This window comes from Aotus nancymaae, unplaced genomic scaffold (assembly GCF_030222135.1).
Source record: "Aotus nancymaae isolate 86718 unplaced genomic scaffold, 86718_ANA_hifiasm-v0.15.2.pri h1tg000014l, whole genome shotgun sequence".
Classification (NCBI taxonomy): Eukaryota; Metazoa; Chordata; class Mammalia; order Primates; family Aotidae; genus Aotus; species Aotus nancymaae.
In genome coordinates, this window is record NW_026988425.1 from 70,570,970 (window position 1) to 70,596,927 (window position 25,958).

A 25,958-nucleotide genomic window follows, 5' to 3' on the forward strand; every position below is an offset into this window, starting at 1 on the left:
GGTGGTATGCACCTGTAATCTCAGCTACTCGGGAGACTGAGGCAGGAGAATTGAGTGAACCTGGGAGGTGGAGGTTGCAGTGAGCCAAGATCACACCACTGCACTCCAGGCTGGGCGACAGTGTGAAATTCCATCTCAAAACAAACAAAAACTAGCCAGGCATGGTTGTATGCACCTGTAGTTCCAGCTACTTATGGGGCTCAGGTGGGAGAATGGCTTGAGCCCAGGAGGTTGAGGCTGTAGTGAGCCAAGATCGTGCCACTATACTCCAGCCTGAGTGACAAAGTCAGACCCTGTCTCAAAAATATATATATATATTCAGAATCATGATTTGGAGATTTAAAATCTCTCTCACCAATTGGTAGAACAACTGGACAAACAGTCGCTAAAACACTTTAAAAATGTACACAACACTATCAATCACATTTAGTTAAGTAATATTTAAAGAACATTACCTCCAAAATGCTTTCTCTTTTTTTCTCAGGTTGGTTTTGCTGGCAACAATACTTTGAATATTTAAATTCATCACACAAAAGAGAAACAACTTCACTAGCAAAAAAAATGACCATACTATGCACAGAAAACAAAATCGTAACTACAAAAAATAGCAAACCCTCTAAAATCACACATCCATTTTCCTTACACTCGCACACTCCATGCACAAACGATTTTGAACTTTATCTCTCTCTCTGTCATCATAACCATGTTCCCTGGATTAGAATGTTTCTGTTATTTGTTAATGAGCTTCGTCATCTGCCAGTAAAAAGGCAAACAAATAGTAGCAGTAACACATTTTTAATTTTATGGTGGGGTAAAGGCTTTAAAGCTTTAATTGAGAAAAATTTATCAATTAACCAGGCTTTTCAATTAATTTATCAATTAATCAGTGTGGAGGGGAGAATGTAACCTTAATACTAGACTGTATCAGCCTAGTTTACACAAAACAGTATTTTACTGGGACATGTTCATTCAATAAATCCACATATATGTACTGAGTGCTTAGTACATGTCATGAATAATCTAAGAAACTTGGGAAATATTCTTGGGCTCAGTCCTAGAAATCCCAAAAAGCCCCAAATCATCAAGGTCTGGATACACCTGACTAGGTCTTTTTCACTGGACATATGCTATCTTAAAACTAAGTCCCTAGAACAAAATTTAAACTAAACGGGCCTCTAGGAACAGGTGAAAACTCAACAACTTACCATCTGTTCACTCAGGTGAATCAATCTGTTTTGCTTTTCATATTCTCTTCCAAAAATCCAAAGCTAGGATTGTGTCTACTTTTAATTCTACCTACATTTAAAATTAAGGACATTTTAATCATAACAAAAATCTATTGATACTTAAGTATTTTACGTTGCACTTCAAAGTCACTAAAAAGTGTACAGTCCCATGAAAACAAAAGTAATCATATAAATTATAGATCAAAACAGTACCTCAATATTTTTACTGGCCACATTCTTCACAACAGCAGGAAACAGTTCAGATGCATTTTTTCCTTTTGCAATCATCTGAAAAATAAACAAAACAGACAATATGGGCAATTCTATACATATTAAATATTTAGAAGATTGTGTCAACAAATAAGTTATGTAATTAACAACTGAACTATTTTCAAATCAACTTACCTCAACTATTTGTAGCAAATAATACTCTCTTATATAGCAATATAAATACACAAATACAGACACACTAAAAAATAAATATTTCATAATTTAAGATATATATTTAAATATTTTAGTAGTTTTCTCTAGCTAACTAGATTGTAAGTTTCTTTCTTTTTTTTTTTTTTTTTTTTTAATTTTTTGAGACAGGGTCCTCCTCTGTCATCTGGGCTGGAGTGCAGTAGCTCAATCACAGTTCACTGCAGCCAAGTGATCCCCCACCTCAGCCTTCTAAGTAGCTGAGGCTATGGGCATGTGCCATCATGCCTGGCTAATTTTTGAATTTTTTTTGTAGAGACAGGGTCCCACTATGTTTCCCAGGCTGGGTAACAACTTTTTAAAAATATTTTTGCTAGTTTCTATTTTCCAGGATCTGACATTAAAGATGTACTGCATCAGGCCAGGCACAGTGGCTCCTTCCTGTAATCACAGCTCTTTGGGAGGCCAAAGCAGGCAGATCACCTGAGGTCAGGAGTTCGAAACCAGCCTGACCAACATGAAGAAAGCCTGTCTCTAATAAAAATACAAAATTAGCCTAGTGTGGTGGTGCATGCCTGTAATCCCAGCTACTCGGGAGGTTGAGGCAGGAGAATCGTTTGAACCCAGGAGGCAGAAGTTGTAGTGAGCAGAGATGGAGCCATTGCACTTCAGCCTAGGCAACAAGAGTGAAACTCTGTCTCAAAAAAAAAAAAAGATGTACTGCATCTGCAATGGGGGAGTTGAGGGAGGGATGAATGTTACTTTGAATCAACTAATTATGTGACCCTTGGTTTTCTTTTCATAGGTTATCTTACTTCTTCAACCATTGCATTTTAAAAGTTTCTTTCACTAAACATCCTTCCTCTGCCCACTAAAGTTCTGCGCACCACCATCTCTTCAGCCTAGCCCGTTCTACAATTTGTGAAACTCCTGAGATTTCATTCACCCTCAGGGCTAACTCTCACATTTATATATGAGCATCAATTCCCCAAAACTGTAGCCCAAATCCAGTCTGAGTTTCAAATCTCTAACTAGACACTATTAGATGGCTCTCATCCCAAACTTGCTATGTCTAAAGCCAAACTCGTCTTTCATGATAAAATGACATTCATGAGAGAATTTCCTATTTCCATCAGTCTCCTAGATACCAGAAACCACAGAATTACCTTGGTCTCTTCTCACTTCTACACAGTAACTAGGTCCTGCTAATACTTCTCAGAACTTCCCAAAAGGATAATCCCTTCTACTGCTATTATCCTAGCACAGGTCAATATCGCCTCACAGAGAACTTTCCAGTCTCCTTCTCCTATCCATAACGTACATCATTGACAGTTTCATATGCTTAAAACATGACTTTGCACATGTCAGCCCCCATAAAAGATCTCAACAGCCTCTGAATGTCTAGAGGCCAAATGATTGTAATACTCAAATATTCTCACAATGTGCACTAACATCCCTTCTTAAGCTCTCTGACCTAAGGTTCTATTAAACTGACCTTACTCACTACTAGAACATTCTATGGCTGCCCCACTATGCCTCTACATGGCCCCAGCTTTCTAAGTTCTATCCTTCCATCTAAAGTATCATCAAATTCTACTCTTTCTTCCTTGCTAGAGCCATCTCCTAATGCCTGGCCCACTGTGATAACCAATTCCAATTTCTTTTAGAATTTTCTTTTTTTTTTTTTTTTTGAGATGGAGTCTCACTCTGTCACTTAGGCCGGAGTGCAGTGGCACAATCTTGGATCACTGCAACCTCCGCCTCCTGGGTTTAAGTTATTCTCCTGCCTCAGCCTCCCAAGTACCTGGGATTACAGGTACCTGATTCCACCTCTGGCTAATTTTTGTATTTTTGGTAGAGATAAGGTTTTGCCATGTTGGCCAGGTTGGTCTTGAACTCCTGACTTCAAGTGATTCACCCACATCAGCCTCTCAAAGTGCTAGGATTATAGGCATGAGCCATCATGTCCAGCCTCCTCTAGAATATTTTAATCTACACTTATCATTTGGAATTTCCTATGCACTATTTTACATTTCTATTTATTTTAATGTTATATCTATCTGTATTCCCATTTTGTCTTTCTCATTCACAGATTATAACTTTATGTCTTTTAAAAGTCCAGACTTCAGTAGCTACAAAAAATAAAGTTCAAACTAAAAGGTAATTTCAGTGAAAGAGATTCCTTATGAATTACACACTATATCTAACAAACTACCTTTAAAAAGATATTAGCTTTATAATATCTTTAATTTTATAATATCTTTAATTTACAGCAAATGTTATATAAATATTATGTGATATTTTAAGCATTATAATCCCAGTTAGCAATTTCTCATAAGGCCTTTCCATATGATAGCCTTAAAATACTCTTGAATACAAGCTAGCCTTTTTATAGTTTCCTTACTTGTGACATTCTTTTGATTTTTTTGTGAAATCTGCTAAGCATTATGGAGGGTTTACAAAATATTGAAGCTAAGACATCTTTCTACGATTTGTACACCTCTCTCCATTTTCTCATCTCTGAAATTAAGAAAAGAGAGGGATTAAATGCTCCATAGGGCCCCTGCCATTCAGTCTCAATGATTACTTAAAGTCAGACATCTTGTTCTATGGTATCCTATTTCATGGCTATCTAACTTTACTCTGTAGAATGCTATTCAAAAAGATGTTAATATATAAGGAAGGAAAAAACACCACAATGAAATTCATTTGACAAATATTTGCTGAGAGCATACTTTCTACCAGGGCCTATCCTAGGCCTCAGGGATCCAACCATAACGAATACAAAGCCCCTGCCCATGTGGTGCTTATCTTCTAATGGGGAAAGGGTTAATAAACAAATGACTATAATAGTGAGGTGGCAATAGACCACTGTGGAGAAAAGTAGAGCAGTATAAAGGGAATGAGAAGTGCTGAGGTAGAGGTGTGAGTTGCTCTTTTATATAAGGTGGTCAGAAAAGGCCTTTCTTTCAGCAGGGATGCAAGGGAAGAGAGGAGGGGACCCTTGTAACTAGCTTGAGAAACAACAGTTTAGACATGACATGTTCCAGGAACAGGAGGCCAGGACAGCCAGGCTGGAGTAAGTGAGGGGAAGAACGGTGAGAGATAAGGTCAGAAATGTATAAACCACTATAAAAGGAGTTAGCTTTTTACTATGAGTAAAGTGGGAGACCACTGGAGAGTTGTGAGTAGAGGAAAAACATCGTTAAATATTTAGCAATGACTCACATTTTAAAAGGATTTTTCTGGCTGTGGTGTGAAAAATGGACCAGAAGATATGACAGCATGGAAAACAGAAGGCTACTGCAATCATCCAGAGGAAAGATAGTGAGCATAGTGAGAATGGGCTAGATTTGGGATTTATTCTGAAAACAGATTATATATGATATAAGAAAGAAGGGATATGAATTAAGAAGAACTACTGCCTCTAATCCAGGACTTTGTGAGGCCGAGGCAGGCAGATTACTTGAGGCCAGGAGTTTGTGACCAGCCTAGCCAACATGGTGAAACCCCGTCTCTACTAAAGCACAAAAACCAAAAAAAAAAAAAAAATTAGCTGGGCATGGTGGTGGGTGCCTGTAATTCCAGCTACTCAGGAGGCTGTGGCAGGAGAATCATTTGAACCTGGCAGGCGGAGGCTGCAGTGAGCCAAGATCATGCCACTGCACTCCACCCTGAGCAACAGAGTGAGACTCCATATCAAAAAAGAAGAAGAAGAAGAAGAAGAAGGACTACAAATAACTAATGGAACTGCCATTTACTATGATGAGAAAGACTGGGGAAGAAGCAGGTATTTGGAGAGATGAGCAATCCAGAGTTTGGTTTCAGATATGCTGAGAAGTCAGTTGAATAAAAGGGAATAAAGGCTACAGAATACAAGAGACAGCACTGGTTAGCAATATGCATTTGAAAAGGGGTAAGATCACTACAGGAGGACATACAGACATAGAAGTAGACTGAGGGACAAGACATAGTACAATCCTAAAAGCAGAAATTGTGGAGAAAGGAAGAAACCAGCAAAGAAGCTCTAAGACTCCTTGAAGCTCAGTTTGAAAGCAGGCAGTCCTTCTCAGTGTTTATTCCTCCTTATCTACTCAGATAACATACTTCTCCCACCCTTTCACCCTCTGCTTTAGGTAAAAGACTTGTTCTTGGTCCTCTTCTACTCTTTTACCCAGAACAAGGAGCACAGGAATTGAGGGGAGCCATATTTGGGTCCTGCAGGAAAAGTAAGATTCATAGGTGGAAAGCATAGGAAAATATGTCCTTTTGATTTTATTTGGTTGAAGTTCCTGATATTTGAAAAAGTTGCAGTACTAGCAATTCTGCCCTTTGAATGTGACTCTCTAGATAAAAGGTGAGAAATGAAGACAAGTTTTCAGGCAAAAGGTGAGAGTCATGTTTAGGGAGCTAGCTGGGCAGAAGTTGAGGAGATAACATAAGGTTATTTGTAGCTCTAAACTCTCCTAGGTTCTCATCATGCCCTCTGCTAGTAGTAGTAGTCTATCTTGCATATAAAAACTCTGGAATTCCATCTCTACCTAAGAGCTTCCACCCAAGGTAGAGATGGAATTCCAGAGTCCCCCAGAGAACATTCACTGGTTGTAGGCATCTAATTAAAACAGGGATCAGTTTTTGATACCTGTTCTCTAACTTTATACATTTGACTTTTATTTGTTTTTCATTTTTCAACCTTAGATGGCCTCAGCTCCAACATCAATGTTTCATTTACAATAGCCTAACAGCACTGTATTTGGGAGATCTGATTGATTTACTCTCCATCCAATCCTGTATGTTCATGAGGGTGATGGACATAGTTTAATTTTCTTACAATGTATTTGTCTAGTTTTCAGACCAGCATAACGCTTCACTCATAAATTAAATTCAGAAGTAATTTCTCATATTCTATATCCTAGAAGAGTTTGTGTAGAACTGAATATTCCATGTTGAAGTTTTTTAAATGAAAAATTCAAATACTTTATTAGGTATAGACTATTCAGATAATTTAGTTCTTCTTGAGTAAACATCATAGCTTACCTTTCAAGACTTTGCTCATTTCAACAAAGTAGTCAAATTATTGAGCTAACAATGCCTGAAATATTCCCTAATTATCCTTTAAATGTCAATAAGGTCTTGCATTTCTGATATTGATAATTTGTCCTCTATTTTTTCTTGGTCACTCTGTCTACAGATTTATCAATGTTATCAATCTTTTCCAAGGACTAGCTTTTAATTTCACCGATTTTACTCTACTGTTTTTCTCTACTCAATTTCATTGATTTCTACTCTACCGTATTATTTATTTCTTTATTTTCAATTTGGGTTTAATTTGTCCTTCTATTTCTGCTATGTTAAGGTAGATGCTCAGAGCACTGATTGGAAATATTTCTTTTCAAACATAAGCTTTTATTACTATAAATTTCCTTCTAAGTACTGCTTTACTTGAATCCTCTAAACGTTGATATGTGGTTTTTCAATTTCATCCTAACTTCCTTGTGACTTTTACTTTTATTTTGACTCATGGATCATTTCATCATTTCTAAATGTAGAAACCTGATGTATAATTTTCAAATATTTAAAAAAATTTTTGATCTTTCCAATGACTGTGTTTAGTTTAATTCTATATGGTCAGATAACTTACTTTGCATAATTTTAATTCTTATAAGTTTGTTAAGATTGTGTCTTATGGCTCAGAACATAGTCTATCTCGCATATAAATAGACTGTATATTTCACTACTGTTGGGTAGAATGCTCTATAAATGTCAATTAGGTCATATAAGTTGGTATTATTCTAGTCTTAAATTTCCTTATTGGTTTTCTATCTCCCTATTCTCCTGATTTTTGAGGGAAAAGCACTTAAGTCTCCAACTATAACTGTGAATTTCTCAATCTTTCCTTTCAGTTCTAACAGGCTGTTTTCTGTTTTTTGTTTTTACTCCATTTTTTATGCTTTCATTAGACACAATTAAGGTTATTATGTCTTTTTGGGAAAATGACTCTTATTGTTATGTTCTTTATCCTAATCATACTATTTGGTCAAAAGTTTACTCTCTCTGATATTAATAGATTCATTTGAGCTTTTTTTGGTTAGTGTTTGTATGGTATATATATATCCTTCCTTATAACTTACATCTTTATATTAAAAGTGGGTTTCTTACAAAAAGCACAGTTATGGCCTCATATTTTCATGCAATATGAAGATCTCTTTTAATTGGTAACATCAGACCACTTACATGTAATATAATTATTAACACAGTTAGATTCAGCTCTACCATTTTAGTATCTGTTTTCTGTTTATTCCCTGTGTTTTCTGTTCTCTTGTTTGCTCTTTCCTCTTTTCCTTAGAAAATTTTTAGTATTTCATATTTTTATATTAACTACCTATATGTTTTTATATAATTTTTTACTGGTTCCTCCTCTGAGGATTATCAGATGGATAGGTAGATAAACACACATATAAATAGATACAGATATAGCAAATCTTACAAAGTCCACTTAGAGTTAAACACTGTACCAGGTCAAGAAAAATGCAGAAACATTGCAACCATATAGGCCCTTTTAATTCCATCTCCACACTAGATTTTATGTTTAGCCATCATATATATTATACCCATATTAAAAACTTCTCAGACAGTGGGATAACTTAAGAATAAAATTAGTCCTTTATACTTATTTACCATTTTTTTAAATCTTCCTAAATATCCATCTGGTATCATTTCCCTTCAGCCTGGAGAACATCCATTAACATTTCATTAAAGCAAACATGTTAGAAATGGATACTCTTAATTTCATCTTTATTCTTAAAGGATATTTTCGATGGATATAGCGTTCTGGGTTAACAGTTCTCTTCTTTCAGTAGCTGAAAGATGTTTTTCCACTATCATCTGACTGCCATAATTTCAGTGAAAAATCTGTATTTATTCAAATTATTGTTCCCCTGTATGTATCATTTTTTTCCAGCTACTTTCAAGACTTTATTTTTGGTTTTCAACAGTTTGATTACTGTGTTTATGCATGGTTTTCTTTCAGTTTATCCTAATTGGTATTCACTGAGTTTCTTTCATCTATAAATTTGCATCTTTCATCAAATTTGGGAAGTTTTCTACCATTATTTCTTCAAATATTTTTTCCTACCCCAATCTCTTTCTCCTTTCCTTCTGGTATTCTAATGATGCATACGTTAGACCTTTGGAATCAACCAACAAAACCCCAAGGCTCTGTTCATTTCTTTTCAATCTCTGTTTTTCAGAATGATTTTCTTTTCTTTTCGTTTCTTTTTTTTTTTTTTTTTCGAGATAGAGTCTTGCTGTGTTGCACAGGCTAGAGTGCAATGGTGCCATCTTGGCTCATTGCAGCCTCAACCTCTTGGGCTCAAGTGATCTTTCTGCCTCAGCTTCCTGTGTAGCTGGGACCATAGGCACCCTCCACCATATCTGGCTAATTTTTTGGTATTTCTGTAGAGACAGGGTCTCACTTTGTTGCCCAGGCTAGTCTCAGAACTCCTTGGCTCAAGCAATCCTCAGCCTCCCGAAGTGTTGAGATTATAGGCATGAGCCACCGTGTCTGGCCACAAACTGAATAATTTCTTTTTTTTTCATATTTATTTATTTATTTATTTTTATTGTATTTTAGGTTTTGGGGTACATGTGAAGAACATGCAAGATTGTTGCATAGGTACACATGTGGCAGTGTGATTTGCTGCCTTCCTCCCCTTCACCTATATCTGGCATTTCTCCCCATGATATCTCTCCCCAACTCCCCACCCCCCACTGTCCCCTCCCCTATTTCCCCCCAACAGACCCCAGTGTGTAGTGCTCCCCTCCCTGTGTCCATGTGTTCTCATTATTCAACACCCGCCTATGAGTGAGAACATGCGGTCAAACTGAATAACTTCTAATGATCTGTCTTCAACTTCTGGCTCTTTCTTCTGTTATCACCATTCTGCTATTGCACCAATCCAGGATATTTTCCATTTCAGATATAGTACTACCCACATAAAAGAAATTTCAACAAATTTCTGCAGGGTTATGGTTCACTCAAGATAATATTTTAGAAAACAATCATCTACCAATCTAGTTACAACCTAAGAATAAGTGGATTAATTCACTACTTAATCGAAAGTGAACCTAATTTTACCTACTACTTAAGTGTAAGACAGACCCGTGGCTCCAATATATTGGTCTTTCTAATAATCTTCAGGGAAGTACCCTGAGGACAACATACCAAACAGAGAATATAGTACCTATTCCCAAAGAATACTTAAAACAAAAAAAGAAATATAAAGGAGGAAACAGAAAAACAGGGAAGAACTTAATGAAGAAATACCAATTAAAAACAGAGGGGAAAGTGCTCTCAGGCTCCTTACCCTGAGCCATCTGTTCGTCCCACTCTATTCTAAACAGACATTTTGATCTTCTAATACTTAATTTATTTATATGAATGCCATTCTCTTCATCCCACAATGGAGCCTAAAATTATTGATCCTATGAATTTAGAGCTTATAATAGAACCAATTTCAAATAGAAATTCTGGAAAAATAAAGATAGATAACTCTAATGCTTTTGAGGATGACTTAAAGGGGAAAAAAATAACAGGGCATATAAAACCCTTCCACAGTTCAAAAGAAGAGGACTACTGGAGAAGTATGAACAAATTATCTGGGGAAAAACTTGGGCATAAAAGAGAAAAACCATGAGAAATATGTCTAATTCGTATTCTTAGTGAGATTTGAGGAGACATGTTATTTATTGAAAAAAGGATAACTTTGGAAAAGCAAAGAAAGCTTTCAGATAAAGATACTGAGGGAATGTGTTCTCTTTCTGGGCCCATGAAGCGGTGTAGTTTTAAGGGCAAGAACTTCCCAGCACCATGCCCCCTCCCATCTCTCTCCATCCAGGAGATTTAATGGTCTCTGTTTTAAATTTTCATGAGCACAGGAAGAATCTAAAAGTCAATCACTCCAGCGGAAGTTCTAAGCAACTCCTTTCATTGGCCAGGGGGTCTTAGAGAAGGTGGGGGTTCCTCCCAGGTTAAAAGTCCCCTTCTTCCACACCCCTTCGGACTCCATGTTTGGATCCCCTTCCACCCTCATGGAAGCTGTCTTCCTTTCTCCTGGATTTCCCCTCTGTAGTCCCCTTCCACATTCTCTGTGGAAGCAGCCTGTCTTCCCCTCCTAAACTCCATCTCTCTCTCTCTATTCCCTTCCACTCAGTGTGGAAGCTGCTTTCCTCTCCTGGATTCCATCTGTATGGATTCTCTCACTCAGTGTGAGAGTCAGCTGTTTTTTTCTCTCTCCTTCTCCTGTTTCTCTCTCTACTTAAATAAATCACTTTCTACAAACACTTTTGAGTTGGCATTTACTGCACACTGCACCGTGGTCTCCTCTCCCCTTCTTGGGTCTCCAGACCAAGAATCTGGAGAAACGCCCTCTCAGGGAAACTGAGGGCTCCCCTGAACCCCTGAACCCCAACAATATCATTATCAAGTTTTAGAATACAATGAGAGAAGAAAAGATAGTATCAAAAATTCTAAACTGACTTACAAAGCCAGCTAAATAAATATATCCTAAAAATGACAGGAAAGGTTAGAGAGGTCAATCTGACAGGGAAGAAGACAGAGGTAGACACAGAGGATAGATCCAAGAAATATAATATACATATAATAGGAAAGCCAAGAGAGAACTGACAGACTGACAGGAAAAGGAGAAAATAAACAGCAGACAAACGTTGGCTAAGTTAAACAGATTTAAAATTTTAGGACCCAAGGGTTCATTAGCACCATAAAAAATTAGTAAAGAAAAAACAAACATAGACCACATCTTGAATAAATTTTCTTTTTCCTCAAAATATTGAAAACATTTACATATCCAGACAGTTAAAACAGATTCTCTAAAAGAGAAAGAGAAGAGCGATCTCGGAGGCAGAGCAAGACGGTGGAATGGAAAGCTCCACCAATCATACGCCCAACAGGGATACCAAGTTAACAACTATCTACACAGCAAAAAACACCTTCATAAGAACCAAAAATCAGGTGAGCATTCACAGGACTTGGTTTGAACTTCATATCACTGAAAGAGGCAGTGAAGAGATTAGAAGAAGAGATTAAAAGAAACAGTTCTAAATCACCAATGCCACCCTTTGCCTCTGAGTCATGATGCCCCTGTTCCAGGAGTGGTGCGTGGTATGGATGGTATCTCTGGGCTTTGCGGGAGGGAAAACACCGCAACTGTGAGGCATTGAACTCAGTGCTGTCCTGTTACAGCAGAAAGGAAAACCAGACCAAACTCAGCTGATGCCCACCCACAAGGGGAGCATTTAAATCAGCCCTAGCCAGAAAGGAATCCCAGAGGTCCAAACTTGAGTCCCTAGCAAACCTCACCACCAAGGGCTTACAGCATTCTGTGTCTCCAAGTAAACTTCAAAGGCAGTCTAGGCCATAAGGACTGCAACTCTTCAGTGAGTCCTACGGCTGAACTAGGCCTAGAGACAGTGGACAGAGCGGGGACACAACATACGGAGACAACACCTGGGCAGCTAAGGGAGTGCTGGCATTACCTCTCTGCTATACCCAGGTTGCACAGCTGGCAGCCCCAAGAGACCACTCCCTTCCACTTGAGGAGAGGAGAAGGAGAAGTGGGGAAGACTTTGTCTTGCATCTTGTATACCAGTTCAGCCACAGCAGGATAGGGTACCAGTCAGAGTCATGAGGCCCCCATTCCAGGACCTAACTCCCAGATGACATTTCTAGACACACCCTCATCCAGAAGGAAACTTGCTGCCTTGAAGGAAAGGGCTGAGGCTTGGCAGCATTCATCATCTGCTAACTGAAGAGCCCTTGAGCCCTGAATAACCGGCAGCAATATCCAGGTACTACATTGAGAGCCTTGGGTGAACTGCTGAGACTTGCTGGCTTCAGGTGAAACACAGCACATTCCCAGCTGTGGTGACTATGGAGCAAAACTCCTGCTTGAGAACAGCAGAGGGAAAGTAAAGGGGGCTTTGTCTTGCACCCTCGGTACCAGCACAGCAACAGCAGGGTAGAGCATCAAGTGAGCTCTTAGCATACTCCATTCCAGGACTTGGCTCTTGGACAGCATTTCTGGACATGTGCTGGGCCAGAGGGTGGGTCCCAGGCCAAGCAGCATTCATGCAAAATACTGCCAGAGTACCTTCCAAAGTCCCTTAAGTCCCAAGGTCTCTTAAGCTGACTTAAGTCAGCTTTTTGACTTAAGAGACTTTGGGCCTTAAGGGACTATGGGGGTACTCTGACAGTACTCTTTGTGGCCTGGGGTGGTGGTGGCTATAGGCTGTGGCTCCTCTGCCTTTGGAAAGGGGAGGGAAGAGTGGGAAGGACTGCATCTTGTGGTTTGAGTGCCAGCTTGGCTGCAATTGGCAGCCAAGAACAGAACACTAGGTAGACTTCTAAGGTTTCTGACTCTAGTCCCTGAGTCCCAGGGCTCCCAGACAGCACTTCTTGACCCATGCAGGGCCTAGAGGATCTTGCTGCCCTTAAGGGAAGGACACAGGCCTGGTTGGCTTTGCTACCTGCTGACTGTAGAGCCTCAGGGCCTTGAGCAAACATGGCAATAGCCAAGAAGCGGTTACAGCAGGCCTTGTGCAAGACCCAGTGCTGTGCTGGCTTCAGGTCTGACCCAGTACAGTGATAGTACTGGTGGCCACAGGGGTGCTTGTGTCACCACCCTCAGCTTTATCTGGCTCAAAACAGAGAAGAGACTAGATGTTTAGAAGAAAGTAAGGAAAGAGAATAAAAGTTTCTGCCTGACAATCCAGAGAATTCTCCTAGATCTGTTCCAAGACCATCGAGGCAGTATCTCTATGAGTCTGCAAGAACCATAGTGTTACTGGGCTTGGGGTGACCCCTAAAGCAAATATAGCTTAGATCACAACACCCAAGTTCTTTCAAATATCTGTAAAGACTTCCAAAGAAGGATGGCCAAAAACATGCCAAGGCAGTGATGACTACAATAAATACCTAACTCTTCATTGCCCAGACACCAAAGAACATCTACTACTAGCATCAACCTCTATGAGTCTGCAAAAATAAAAACCACAGCATTATTGGGTTTGGGGCCCAAGTCCCTTTATATACTAGAAAGCTTCCCAAGAAAGATAAGCAAAAACAAGCCCTAGCTGTGATGACTACAATAAATACCTAACTCTCCAATTCCCAGAAATTGATGAACATTTATAAAGCATCAAGACCATCCAGAAAAATATTACCTCACCAATCAAACTAAATAAGGCACCAATTCCGGAAAAACAGAGAAATATGTAAGCTTTCAGAGAGATAATTCAAAATAGCTGTCTTGAGAAAACTCAAAGAAATTCAAGGTAACCCAGAAAAGGAATTGAGAATTCTATCAGATAAATTTAACACAGAGATTGAAACAGTTAAAAAGAATCAAGCAGAAATTCTAGAGTTGAAAAATGCAGTTGATATACTGAAGAATGCATCAGAGTCTCTTATTAGCAGAATTAATCAAGCAGAAGAAATAATTCATGAGCTTGAAGACAGGCTCTTTGAAAATACACAGTCAGAGGAGACAAAAAAAATAAGAATAAAAAAGAATGAAGCATGCTCTATAAGATCTAGAAAATAGCCTCAAAAAGGCAAATCTAAGAGTTATTGGCCTTAAAGAAAAGGTAGAGAAATAGATGGGCGTAGAAAGTTTATTTAAAGAGATAATATCAGAGAACTTCCAAAACCTAAAGAAAGATATCAATATTCAAGTACAAAAAGGTTATAGAACATCAAGCAGATTTAACCTAAAGAAGACTACCTCAAGACATTTAATAATCAAATTCCCAAAGGTGAAGGATAAAGAGAGGATCCTAAAAGCAGCAAGAGAACAGAAACAATGTACAATGGAGCTCTAATATGTGTAGCAGCAGACTTTTCAGTGGAAACCTTACAGGTTGGCAGAGAGTGGCATGACATATTTAGAAGTGGTAAAGGAAAATAACTTTTACCTCAGAATAGTATATCCAGTGAAAATATCCTTCAAACACGAAGAAGAAATAAACTTCCCCAAACAAAAGCTGAGGGATTTCATCAATGCCAGGCCTGTCCTACAAGAAATGCTAAAGGGAGTACTTCAATCAGAAAGAAAAGGACATTAATGAGCAATAAACAATCACCTGAAGGTACAAAACTTATTGGTAATAGTAAGTACACATAAAAACACAGAATATTATAAAAGTATAACTGTGATGTATAAACTATTCTTATTCTAAGTAGAAAAACTAAATGATGAACCAATAAAAAACAGTAACTACAACAGCTTTTCAAGACATAGTGCAATAAGATAGAAATAAAAAAAATACTGAGGAGACAAAGTTAAGGCACAGAGTTTTTATCAGTTTTCTTTTTGCTTGTTTGTTTATGCAGATAGTGTTATTTTAACCTGTTGCTATCAGGTTAAAATAATGGATTATAAGATAGTATTTGCAAGCCTCACAGTAACCTCAAACCAAAAAACAAACAATGTATACACAAAAAGTAAAAAACAAAAAACTAAATCACATTACCAGAGAAAATGCCTTCACTATAAGAAGACAAGAAGGAAAGAAAGAAGAGAAAACTACAAAATAGACAGAAAACAAGTAACAGAATAGCAGGAGTAAGTCCTTACTTATCAACAATATTTAATGTAAATGGACTAAACTCTCCAATTAGAAAAACATAGAGTGGATGAATGGATGAAAAAACAAAACCCATTCATCTGTTCCTCACAAAAAAACACACTTCACCCATAAAGACATATATCGACTGAAATAAAGGTATCAAAAAAGATATTCCATCCCAACAGAAATGAAAAAAGAGTAGGAGTTGCTGTACTTATACCAGACAAAATAGATTTCAAGACAAAAACTCTAAGAAGCTACAAAGAAGGTCACTATATGATAAAGGAGTCAATTCAGCAAGAGGATATAACAATTTTAAATACATATTCACCCAACACTGAAGCACCCAGATATATAAAGCAAATATTATTAGAGCTAAAGAGAGAGATAGGCCTGAATGCAATAACAGCCAGAGACTTCAACACCCCACTTTCAGCATTATACAGATCTTCCAGACAGAAAATCAAATATCAAACTTAATGTGCACTACAGACAAAACTGAATCTAATAGATACTTACAGAATATTTCATCCAAGAGCTGCAAAATATACATCCTTTTCATCAACACGTGAATCTTTCTCAAGGAGGGACCATATGTTAGGTTACAAAACAAGTCCTAAAACATCAAAAAATTGAAATAATACACATCTTCTCTGACCACAATAGAATAAAACTAGAAATTAATAACAAAAGAAATTTTGGAAACTATACAAATACACGGAAATTAAACAATATGCTCCTGAATGACCAGTGGGTCAATGAAGTAATTAAGAAAGAAATTGAAAAATCTAAAAGGCAACTTCATAGCTATAATGCTAATGTCAAAAACAGACGAAAAACTTCAAAGAACAATCTAACGCTGCATCTTGAACTAGGAAAGCAAGAGTGAATAAACACAAAATTAGTAGTAAGAAATAATAGAGATCAGAGAAGAAACAAATGAATTTGAAATGAAAAAATACAAAAGCTCAATGAAACAAAATGGTTTTTTTTTGAAAAGTTAAACAGAATTGATAAACATTAGCTGACTAAGAAAAAAAAAAGAGAAAACCCAAATAAATGAAATCAGAAATGAAAAAGGAGATATTACAACTGATGCTACAGAAATTCAAACGATAATTAGTGGCTACTATGAGCAACTATATATTCCAATAAATTGGAAAATCTAGAAGAAATTCTTAACTACATACAAACTATGAAGATTGAACTGGGAAGAAATCTAAAACCTGAACAAACCAATATCAAATTACAAGATCAAAGCTGTAATAAAAAGTCTCCCACCAAAGAAAAGCCCAGAACCTGACAGCTTAACTGTTGAATTCTACCAAACATTTAAAGAAGAATTAATATCAATCCTACTCAAATTATTCTGAAAAATAGAGGAGGGAATACTTCCAAACTTATTCTACGAGGCCCGTATTACCCTGATATCAAAACCAGAGAAAGACACATCAAGAAAAAAGAAAATGACACACCAGTATCTCTAATGAATATTGATGCAAAAATCATTAACAAAATGCCAAAAAATTGAATTCAACAATACATTAGAAAGATCATTCATCATGACCAAATGGGATTTATCTCTGGGATGCAAGGATGTTCAACATAACACAAATCAGTCAACGTGGTATATACATCATATCAACAAAACGAAGGATAAAAACCACGTGATCATTTCAATTGATGCTGAAGAAGCATGTGATAAAAGCAAACATCCTTTCATGATAAAAACTATCAAAAAACTGGGAATAGAAGGAACATACCTCAACATAATGAAAGCCACGTATGACAAAACCACAACTAGTATCATACGGAATGAGGAAAAACTGAAAGTCTTTCCTATGTGCTCTGGAACGTGACAAGGATGCCCACTGTCATCACTGTTATTCAACATAGTACTGGAATTCCTAGCTAGAGTAATTAAACAAGAGAAAAATACAAAGGGCATCCAATTGGAAAGAAAGAAATTAAATTATCCTCATTTGTAGACGATATCATCTTATACTGGGAAAAACCTAAAGACTCCACCACAAAACTATTAGAACTGACAAATTCAGTAAAGTTGCAGGATACAAAGTCAACATACCAACATCAGGAGCATTTCTAGATGATAACAATGAACAATGTGAAAAAGAAATTTAAAAAGTAACCCCATTTACAATTGTCACACACAAAATTAAATACCCAGAAATTAACCAAAGAAGTGAACTATCTACATAGTGAAAATTATAAAACACTGATGAAAGAAATTGAAAAGGACACCAAAAAATGGAAAAATATTCTATGTTCATGGCTTGGAAGACTCATTATTATTAAAATGTCCCTACTACCCAAAACAATCCACAGATTCAATGCAATGCCTATCAAAATACCAATGACATCCTTCACAGAAATAGAAAAAAATCCTAAAATTTATATGGAACCCCAAAAGACCCAGAATAGCCAAAGCTATACTAAGCAAAAAGAACAAAACTGGAGGAATCACATTACCTGACTTTGAATTATATTGCAAAGCTATAGTAACCAAACAGCATGTACTGACATAAAAACAGACGCCCAGACCAATGGAACAAAATAAAGAACCCAGAAACAAATCCACATACCTACAGAGAACTGAGAAAGGTGCCAAGAACATACACTGAGGAAAAGACAGTCTCTTCAATAAATGGTGCTAGGAAAACTGGATATCCATATGCAGAAAAACAAAACTAGACCCCTATCTCTCACCATAAATAAAATCAACATGGATTAAAGTCTTAAATCTAAGACCTCAAACTATGAAACTACTACAAGAAAACACAGGGGAAACTCCAGGACACTGGTCTGGGCAAAGATTTCTTGAGTAATACCCAACAAGCACAGGCAACCAAAGCACAAATGGACAAATGGGATCACATCAAGTTAAAAAGCTTCTGCACAACAAAGGACACAATCAACAAAGTGAAGAGAGAACCCATAGAATGGGAGAAAATGTTTGCAAACTCACAAAACCCATCTCACAAGAGATTTAAAACCAGAATATATAAGGAGCTCAATCAATTCTATAGGAAAAAGTCTAATAATCTAAAAATGGGCAAAAGATTTGATCAGATGATAAAAAGTGGGCAAAAGATTTGAAAAGACAATTCTCAAAAGAAGACATGCAAATGGCAAACAGGCATATGAAAAGATGCTGAACATTACTGATCATCAGAGAAATGCAAATCTAAACTATAATGAGATATCATCTCGCTCCAGTTAAAATGGCTTGTATCCAAGAGACAGGCAATAACAAATGCTGGCAAGGACGTGGAGAAAAGGGAACCCCTGTACACTGTTGGTAGGAATGTAAATTAGTACAACTACTATGGGAAACAGTTTAGAGTCTCCTCAAAAAAACTAATAATTGAGCTACCATATGATCCTGCAATACCAGTGCTGTGTACAACCCAAAACAAAGGAAATCAGTAAAGCAAAGAGACACCTGCACTCCTATGTTTGCTGCAGCACTATTTACAATAGCTAAGATTTGGAAGCAACCTAAGTGTCTACTAACAGACAAATGGATAAAGAAAATCTAGGTGATTTGCAATGACATGGGTGGAACTGAAGATCATGTTAAGTGAAGTAAACCAGGCAGAAAGACAAACATCTCATGTTCTCACTTATTTGTGGGATCTAAAAATCAAAACGATTGAACTTATGGACATAGAGAGCAGGATGATTACCAGAGGCTGAGAAGGGAAGTGGGGGCTACAGGGGAGGTAGAGTGGTTAATGGGTACAAACATAACAATGAATGAATAAGACCTTCTATTAGACAGCAAAATAGAGTGATGACAATTAATAATAACTTAATTGCACATTTTTAAATAACTTAAAGGGTGTAATTGAATTGTTTGTAACTCAAAGGATGTATGTTTAAAGGGATGGATACCTCATTCCCCATGATGTGCTTATTTCACATGCACACCTCTATCAAAACATCTCATGTGCCCCCAAAATATACACCTATTATGTACCCACAAAAAATTTTTTTTTAATATATGGCTGGGTGCAGTGGCTCACGCCTGTAATCCTGGCACTTTGGAAGGCCAAGGCGGGTGGATTACTTGAGGCCAGGAGTTCAAGACCAGCCTGGCCAGCATGATGAAACCCCATCTCTACTAAAAATACAAAAAAATTAGCTGAGCGTGGTGGTGGGTGCCTGTAAGCTCAGCTACTCGGGAGGCTGAGGCAGGAGACTCACCTGAACCCGGGAGGCAGAGGTTGCAGTGAGCTGAGATCGTGCCACTGCACTCCAGCCTGGGCAACAGAGCAAGACTCCATCTCAAAAAAAATTAATAATAAAATTAAAAGAAATAAAAAATTGTTTTTTAAAAAAGCAACCTCTTTGGCATCGCATCATATTTCTGCTCCATATAGCTAAAGCCAGAGGAAATCAAGAATAAAATCTCCAAAAATTTAAGGAAAAGAAAAAACTGCAACCCAATAATAATATTTTTAAATAATATATTTTCACAAGGAAAAAGAATGGAAACCTGTTCCTACAGGCAAGGACTTTGAAAGAATGCCATCTACATTATCTTCCTGAATGAAATACCCCTGTCACCTGAAAATAAACCAAAAATCTAAAGAATGAGGAGGGGCTGGGTGCGGTGACTCACGTCTGTAATTCCATCACTTTGTGCAGCCGAAGAGGGCAGATCTCCCCACGACAGGAGTTCAAGACCAGTATGGTAAACCCTATCTCTACTAAAAATACAAAAATTAGCTGGGCGTGGTGGCACACGCCTATAATTCCAGCTACTTGGGAGGCTGAGAAAGGAGAATCACTTGAACCAGGAAGGCAGGGGTTGCACTGAGCTGAGATCACACCACTGCACTCCAGCCTGGGCGACAGAGTGAGACTCCATCTCAAAACATAAAAATAAAAAATAAAAAAAGAATGAGGACGGAAAAAAGTAAAAGCAAACATAAATGAGTGAGACAGAGTTCATGCCTACAGAACTATTTTTAACAGGGTTCATAACATTTAAAATAAACGTCCAAAATGATTTTTGAAAAACAAGCTCCCAATTTCCCACTTTCCCCACAACTGCTAGCAACCACCATTCCACGTTTTGTCTCTATGAGTTTGATTATTCTAGGTACCTAATAAAAGTGAAATCATACAATATTTATTTTTTTTGTGTCTGGCTTACTAGACTGAGCATAATGACTTAAGGTTCATCCATGTTGTAGCATGCATCAGAAATCCATTCCTTCTTAAAGCTGAACGACATTCCATTGCACTTATGTACCATATTCATTTATCTATTCATCCACTGATGAGCACATGAGTTGTTTCCACCTACTGGCTACTACAAATAATGCTACTATGAACACTGATGTAGAAATATCTGTTCAAATACCTCCTTTCAATTGTTGTCTGTATATACCCAAAAGAAGAATTGTTAGATAATGTGATAATTCTATTTTTAATTTTTTGAGGAACCACCATACTGTTTTTCCACAGTAACTGTACCATTTTACACTCCCACCAGCAATGCACAAAAGTTCCTATTTCTCCATCCTCACCAACACTTACAATTTTGTTTTCTTGATAATAGCCATCCTAATGGTGTGAGTGATCTTACTATGGTTTCGATTTCCATTTTCCTAATAATTAGTGATGCTGGGCATCTTTCTCTGTTAATTGTTGGCCATCTATATTTCTTCTCTGGAGAAATATCTATTCCAGTCTTTTACCCATTTTTTCATTAGGTCGGTTTTTGTTATTGCTGTTGTAGTTGTTTATTGAGATGCAGTCTTGCTCTGTCACCCAGGCTGGAGTGCAGTGGTGTGATCTCAGCTCACTGCAACCTCTGCCTCTTGGGTTCAAGCAATTCTCCTGCCTCAGCCTCCCAAGTAGCTGAGATTACAGGCGCCCACCACCATACCTGGCTAATTTTTGTATTTTTAGTAGAGACCACTGTGTTGGCCACAGTGGTCTTAAATTCTCAAATTCCTGACCTCAAGTAATCCACCCACCTTGGCCTCCCAAAGTGCTGAGATTACAGGTGTGAACCACCGCACCTAGCCATTTGGTCAGTTTTTAATGGTTAAGTTGTGGGAATTCTTTATATATTCTGGATATCAATCTTTTATGAGATATATGATTTGCAAATATTTTCTTGTATTCTATGGGTTGCCTTTTCATTCTGTTGATGGTGTCCTATGATGCATACAAGTTTTAATTTTGATAAAATCCAAATAATTTTTTTTAACTACTCATGTTTCAGTGTTGTATCTAAGAATCCTGTGCCAAATCCAATGTCATAAAGCTTTTTCTCTATGCTTTCTTCTAAGAGTCTTATAATTTTAGTTCTTATATTTAGGTCTTTGATCCATTTTGATTTACTTTTATCTATGGTGTGAAATAGAAAGAAATCCAACACCATTTTCTTACATATAGGTAATCCAGTTTCCCCAACACTATTTGTTGAAAAGATTCTCCTTTCCCATTTGATTGGTCTTGCACCATTATCAAAAATCATTTGACTATTTATGTCAGGGTTTACTTCTGAGTTCTCTCGTGTTCCATTGGTCTGTATGTTATCCGTCTTTATTTCAGTACCACAATGTCTTGATTACTGTAGCTTTGTTATAGATTTTGAAATCAGGAAGTATAAGACGTTCAATTTTGTTTTTTTGGTTTTTTTGAGATGGGCTTTTGAGACAGGGTCTTGCTCTATTGCCCAGGCTGGAGTAGAGTGGCATGAACACAGCTCATTCCAAGTGATAATACAACCTCAGCCTCCCAAGCAGCTGGGACCACAGGCACAGGCAGTAATTTTTTTATTATTACTTTTGTAGAGACAAGGTCTTGCCATATTGTCTAGGCTGGTCTCAAACTCCTGGGCTCAAATGATCCTCCTGCCTCAGCTTCCCAAAGTGCTGGGATTACAAGTGTGAGCCACTATGCCCAGCCAATTTTGTCCTTTTTCAAGGCTGTTTTGGCTATTCAGGGACTCGGAAGATTCTATGTAAATTTTAGGATAAATTTTTTTCTATTTTTGCCTAACACATCATTGGAATTTTGATAGGAATTGCACTGAATAGACAGATCATTTTGACATCTTGACAATATTAGTCTTCAAACCCAGAAACATAGATGTCTCTCCATTTGTTTGTGTCTTCTTTAATTTTTCTCAGTAACATTTCAGTGTACAAGTCTTTCGTCTCCTTGGTTAAGCTTATTCCTGAATATTTTATTCTTTTTGATGCTATTATAAATGAATATGTGTTTAATTTTATTTTCAAATTGTTTATTGTTAATGTATAGAAATGCAAATCATTTGGTGTGTTTATTTTCTATCCTGCAACTTTGGTAAATTTGTGTATTGGTTGTAACAGTTTTTTGAGGAATCTTTAGGATTCTCTACATATAAGATAATGTGAATAAAAATAATCTTACTTTTTCCTTTTCCATTTGGATGCCTTTTATTTCTTTTTCTTGCATGATTGTTCTGGCTAACATTTCCGGTACTGTGTTGTATAGAAGAGGTAAAAGCAAGCATCCTTGTTTCTGATCTTGGAGTAAAAGATTTCAGTCTTTCACTATGGAGTATAATGCTAGTTTTGGGTTTTCCACACCGCTCTTCAATAGATAGGTTGAGGCAGTTTCCTTCTATTCCTAGTTTGTTGAGTACGTTTATCATTAAAGTGTATTAAATTTTGTCAAATCTTTCTCTGCATAAATTGAGATGATTGTGAGGGATTTTTCCCTTTCCTTCTGTTAATGTGGTATGTTACACTGAATTTTGTATGTTATTCATGTTATTTTTAAATTACAGTCATGTGCCACATGTTTTGGTCAAGGAGGGACCACATATATATAGTCTTATTGTAAGATTATAATACTATATCTTTACTGTAACTTTCTACATTTAGATATGTTTACATACACAAATACTTACTGTGTTACAACTGCCTACAGTATTCAGTACAGTAAGTAACACGCTGTACAGATTTATAGCCTAGGAATAGACTATGTCATATAGCCTAAGTGTGTAGTAAGCTTGTGTAAGTAGTCTAGGTTTGTGTAAATACACTCTATGATGTTCACATAACAAACTGCCTAAGGATGCATTTCTCAGAAAGCATCCCTATCATTAAGCCATGCATGAATGTAAGTGATGCAAGACTGTACTGAATAATAATCTAGATCCAAAAATTCACATAACTTCCAAACTCAGTTTTTTGAAAAAGGATGAAATTATGTTTAACTTTTAATTCCACTGGTCATTCTTCAAAGCAATAAAGATAAGATAAAAGTTCAGAATTCTGAATGTACAGAAAACTGCTAGTTAATTCACAGGTAACAAAAAGAAAGATAAAAGGTTTCAAAGGGTTTTAGACCCAACTGTAAGTCTTAAGAATCAGCAGCCAAGAATAAATGAAGATACAGAAAGTTAACTGACCCTTATTTTGTATCCCAGAGACTACACTGGAGCAAAACTGACAGAAAACTCACCAAAGTTCTACAGGTATCACATCACCAATAAAACCTCATGCTTGATAACCAGGAATTCATCCTGATGCACACCAACACTTCAGAAAAATCTTGGTATTTTAAGCAATTTCCAACCCAATAATTTTTTAAAAGATGCAAGCAACAGCCCCAAGTTGAATCCTTTGAAGCATACATAGAATCAAAGCATTGTTATTGAAGGAAGAAAGGGCAAGAACACGGGATAAACAGTTAGGCTGGAAAGATTCATACCAAACTATTTATTACAGTCATTAACTCAAGACAATGTACCACCACAACCAGCTAATTTTTTTGTTTTGACAAAAATTTTAAACATCTTAGGTCAATTGTAATTTTTCCAGTTGGCTTATTAAGATTTCTTTCCATGGTTTCAGCTTGCATTCCTGCAGGGCACAGACCTGCACTACCATGTAAAGCAGGGACTGACCTTATTTATTTATTTAAACTTTGGCTCTTAATCCCATTAAGGGAATTTATTTCACGAAATCCTCCGATATTATTTAAAATGTCTGTCAAAACATTAATAACTCTTTTACTGTCAGTTATAAACTTACAGGAAAATGAAAAAGTAGTAAAAATCAATATTTAGTACACTTTAACTTAAAACATTAGAAAAATTGGAAATTAACTTGGCCAGGCACATTGGCTCACACGTGTAATCCTAGCACTTCGAAAGGTTGAGGTGGGAAGATCACATAAAACCAAGAGTTCTACACCAGACTGGGCAATATAGCAAGACCTCGTCTCTCCAAAAAATAAAAATAAAAAAATTAGCTGGGCATAGTGGTACACATCTCTAGTCCCTGCTACTCAGGAGGCTGAGGTAGGAGAATCACTTGAGCTCAGGAGTTCAAGGCTGATGCAATGATAGTTATGACTGCACCACTGTACTCCAGCCTGGACAACAGAGCAAGACCCTGTCTCTAAAAAAAAATAAAAGCAAAGAAAATTAACTTATCACAAGTAGTTTGAACGGGGCTTGTTTTTTTTTATCAGTGTTTAACTCATGATACTGAGGAAGCATCTTTTGTATTTCTCAGTAAATTATCGTGCTGCTTTCTAAGTTTGGATCAGCTTAGAACATTTTACCTTTTGTATTTTCAATGTTCTCAACTATTTCCTAGAGTTTCTTTAATTGATGTGAGGTCTTCTGCCAGCATCACTTCTTCTGGGACAGCTTCATTCTCTTCAACAAAATCACTTTCATTATTTATGTTGGTTGAAAATCTCAACTTTGCCAAATTCCTCCAGCTATAAATTCAGTCTCTCAAAAACTCGTAATGTCAATAGTTCCACAGTTATTCCTGTATAACTTCATTTACATTCTACCTGATTTTCATTTCCTGTTATCACTTTTCATTTCTTTGCTGTACTTTCACTTTGTTGGACAAATGCCTCTTTCAATTATTCATTTCTGTAAAATGTCACATGTGTTTCTTATGTGTTTCTTACCGGGAGACAAAGAGGCAACACAACTACATGCTTTGTTGTCTGTGCACAAACTGAGTAACAGATGCACAGTGACCAATCACTGACAGATTTTGAAAGAAGTGACATGATTGGTCATGGATTATGATATATATTTGTAATTCACATAGTTACTTGTAGAATAAAGAAATGGCAGTCAAGTTTGCATATTACCCAAGTATAATTAATATACCATGGTAAATGAAATTTGAACCATATTGTTAGGGGATTGGTGTTACTTAAGTAAACTGTAGTAATTGAAATTCATGTGTATAAAAGCCATGCAAAGCAAGAACTGCCTGCCCATAAATACACTTATGTAGAAAGCATAACAATAACAAGTCAGAAATTTACAACAGAATCCTCAAAATTGCCCCTATACTGCCAAATGACAGAAATATGAAAGCAAGGATCAAATCACTTATAGATGTCCTACAGATACAATTAGTACTTGACTTTAATATATTTGATTTTCACACCACCTCATTTTTCCCTTTTTTTTTTTTTTAACTACTATACTTTAAGTTCTGGGGTACATGTGCAGATTGTGCAGGACTGTTACATAGGTATACACATGCCATGGTGGTTTACTGCATCCATCCCCTCGTCACCTACATTAGGTATTTCTCCTAATGTTATCCCTTCCCAATCTCCCCACCCATTGCTATCCCTCCCCTAGCCTCCCCC

The 25,958-nt window shown here is 37.0% G+C and overlaps 1 protein-coding gene across 3 annotated transcripts in view; it reads right to left on the reverse strand.

Moving 5' to 3' along the window:
• AP3B1 (adaptor related protein complex 3 subunit beta 1) overlaps positions 1 to 25,958 on the reverse strand; it is a 285,248-nt gene that overhangs the window by 229,859 nt on the left and 29,431 nt on the right. For all 3 annotated transcript variants that reach the window (XM_012462113.2, XM_012462114.3, XM_012462116.2), the window contains exon 3: positions 1,440 to 1,514. In XM_012462113.2, the coding sequence (XP_012317536.2) occupies positions 1,440 to 1,514 (75 nt within the window). The remainder of the gene's footprint in view (positions 1 to 1,439; positions 1,515 to 25,958) is intronic.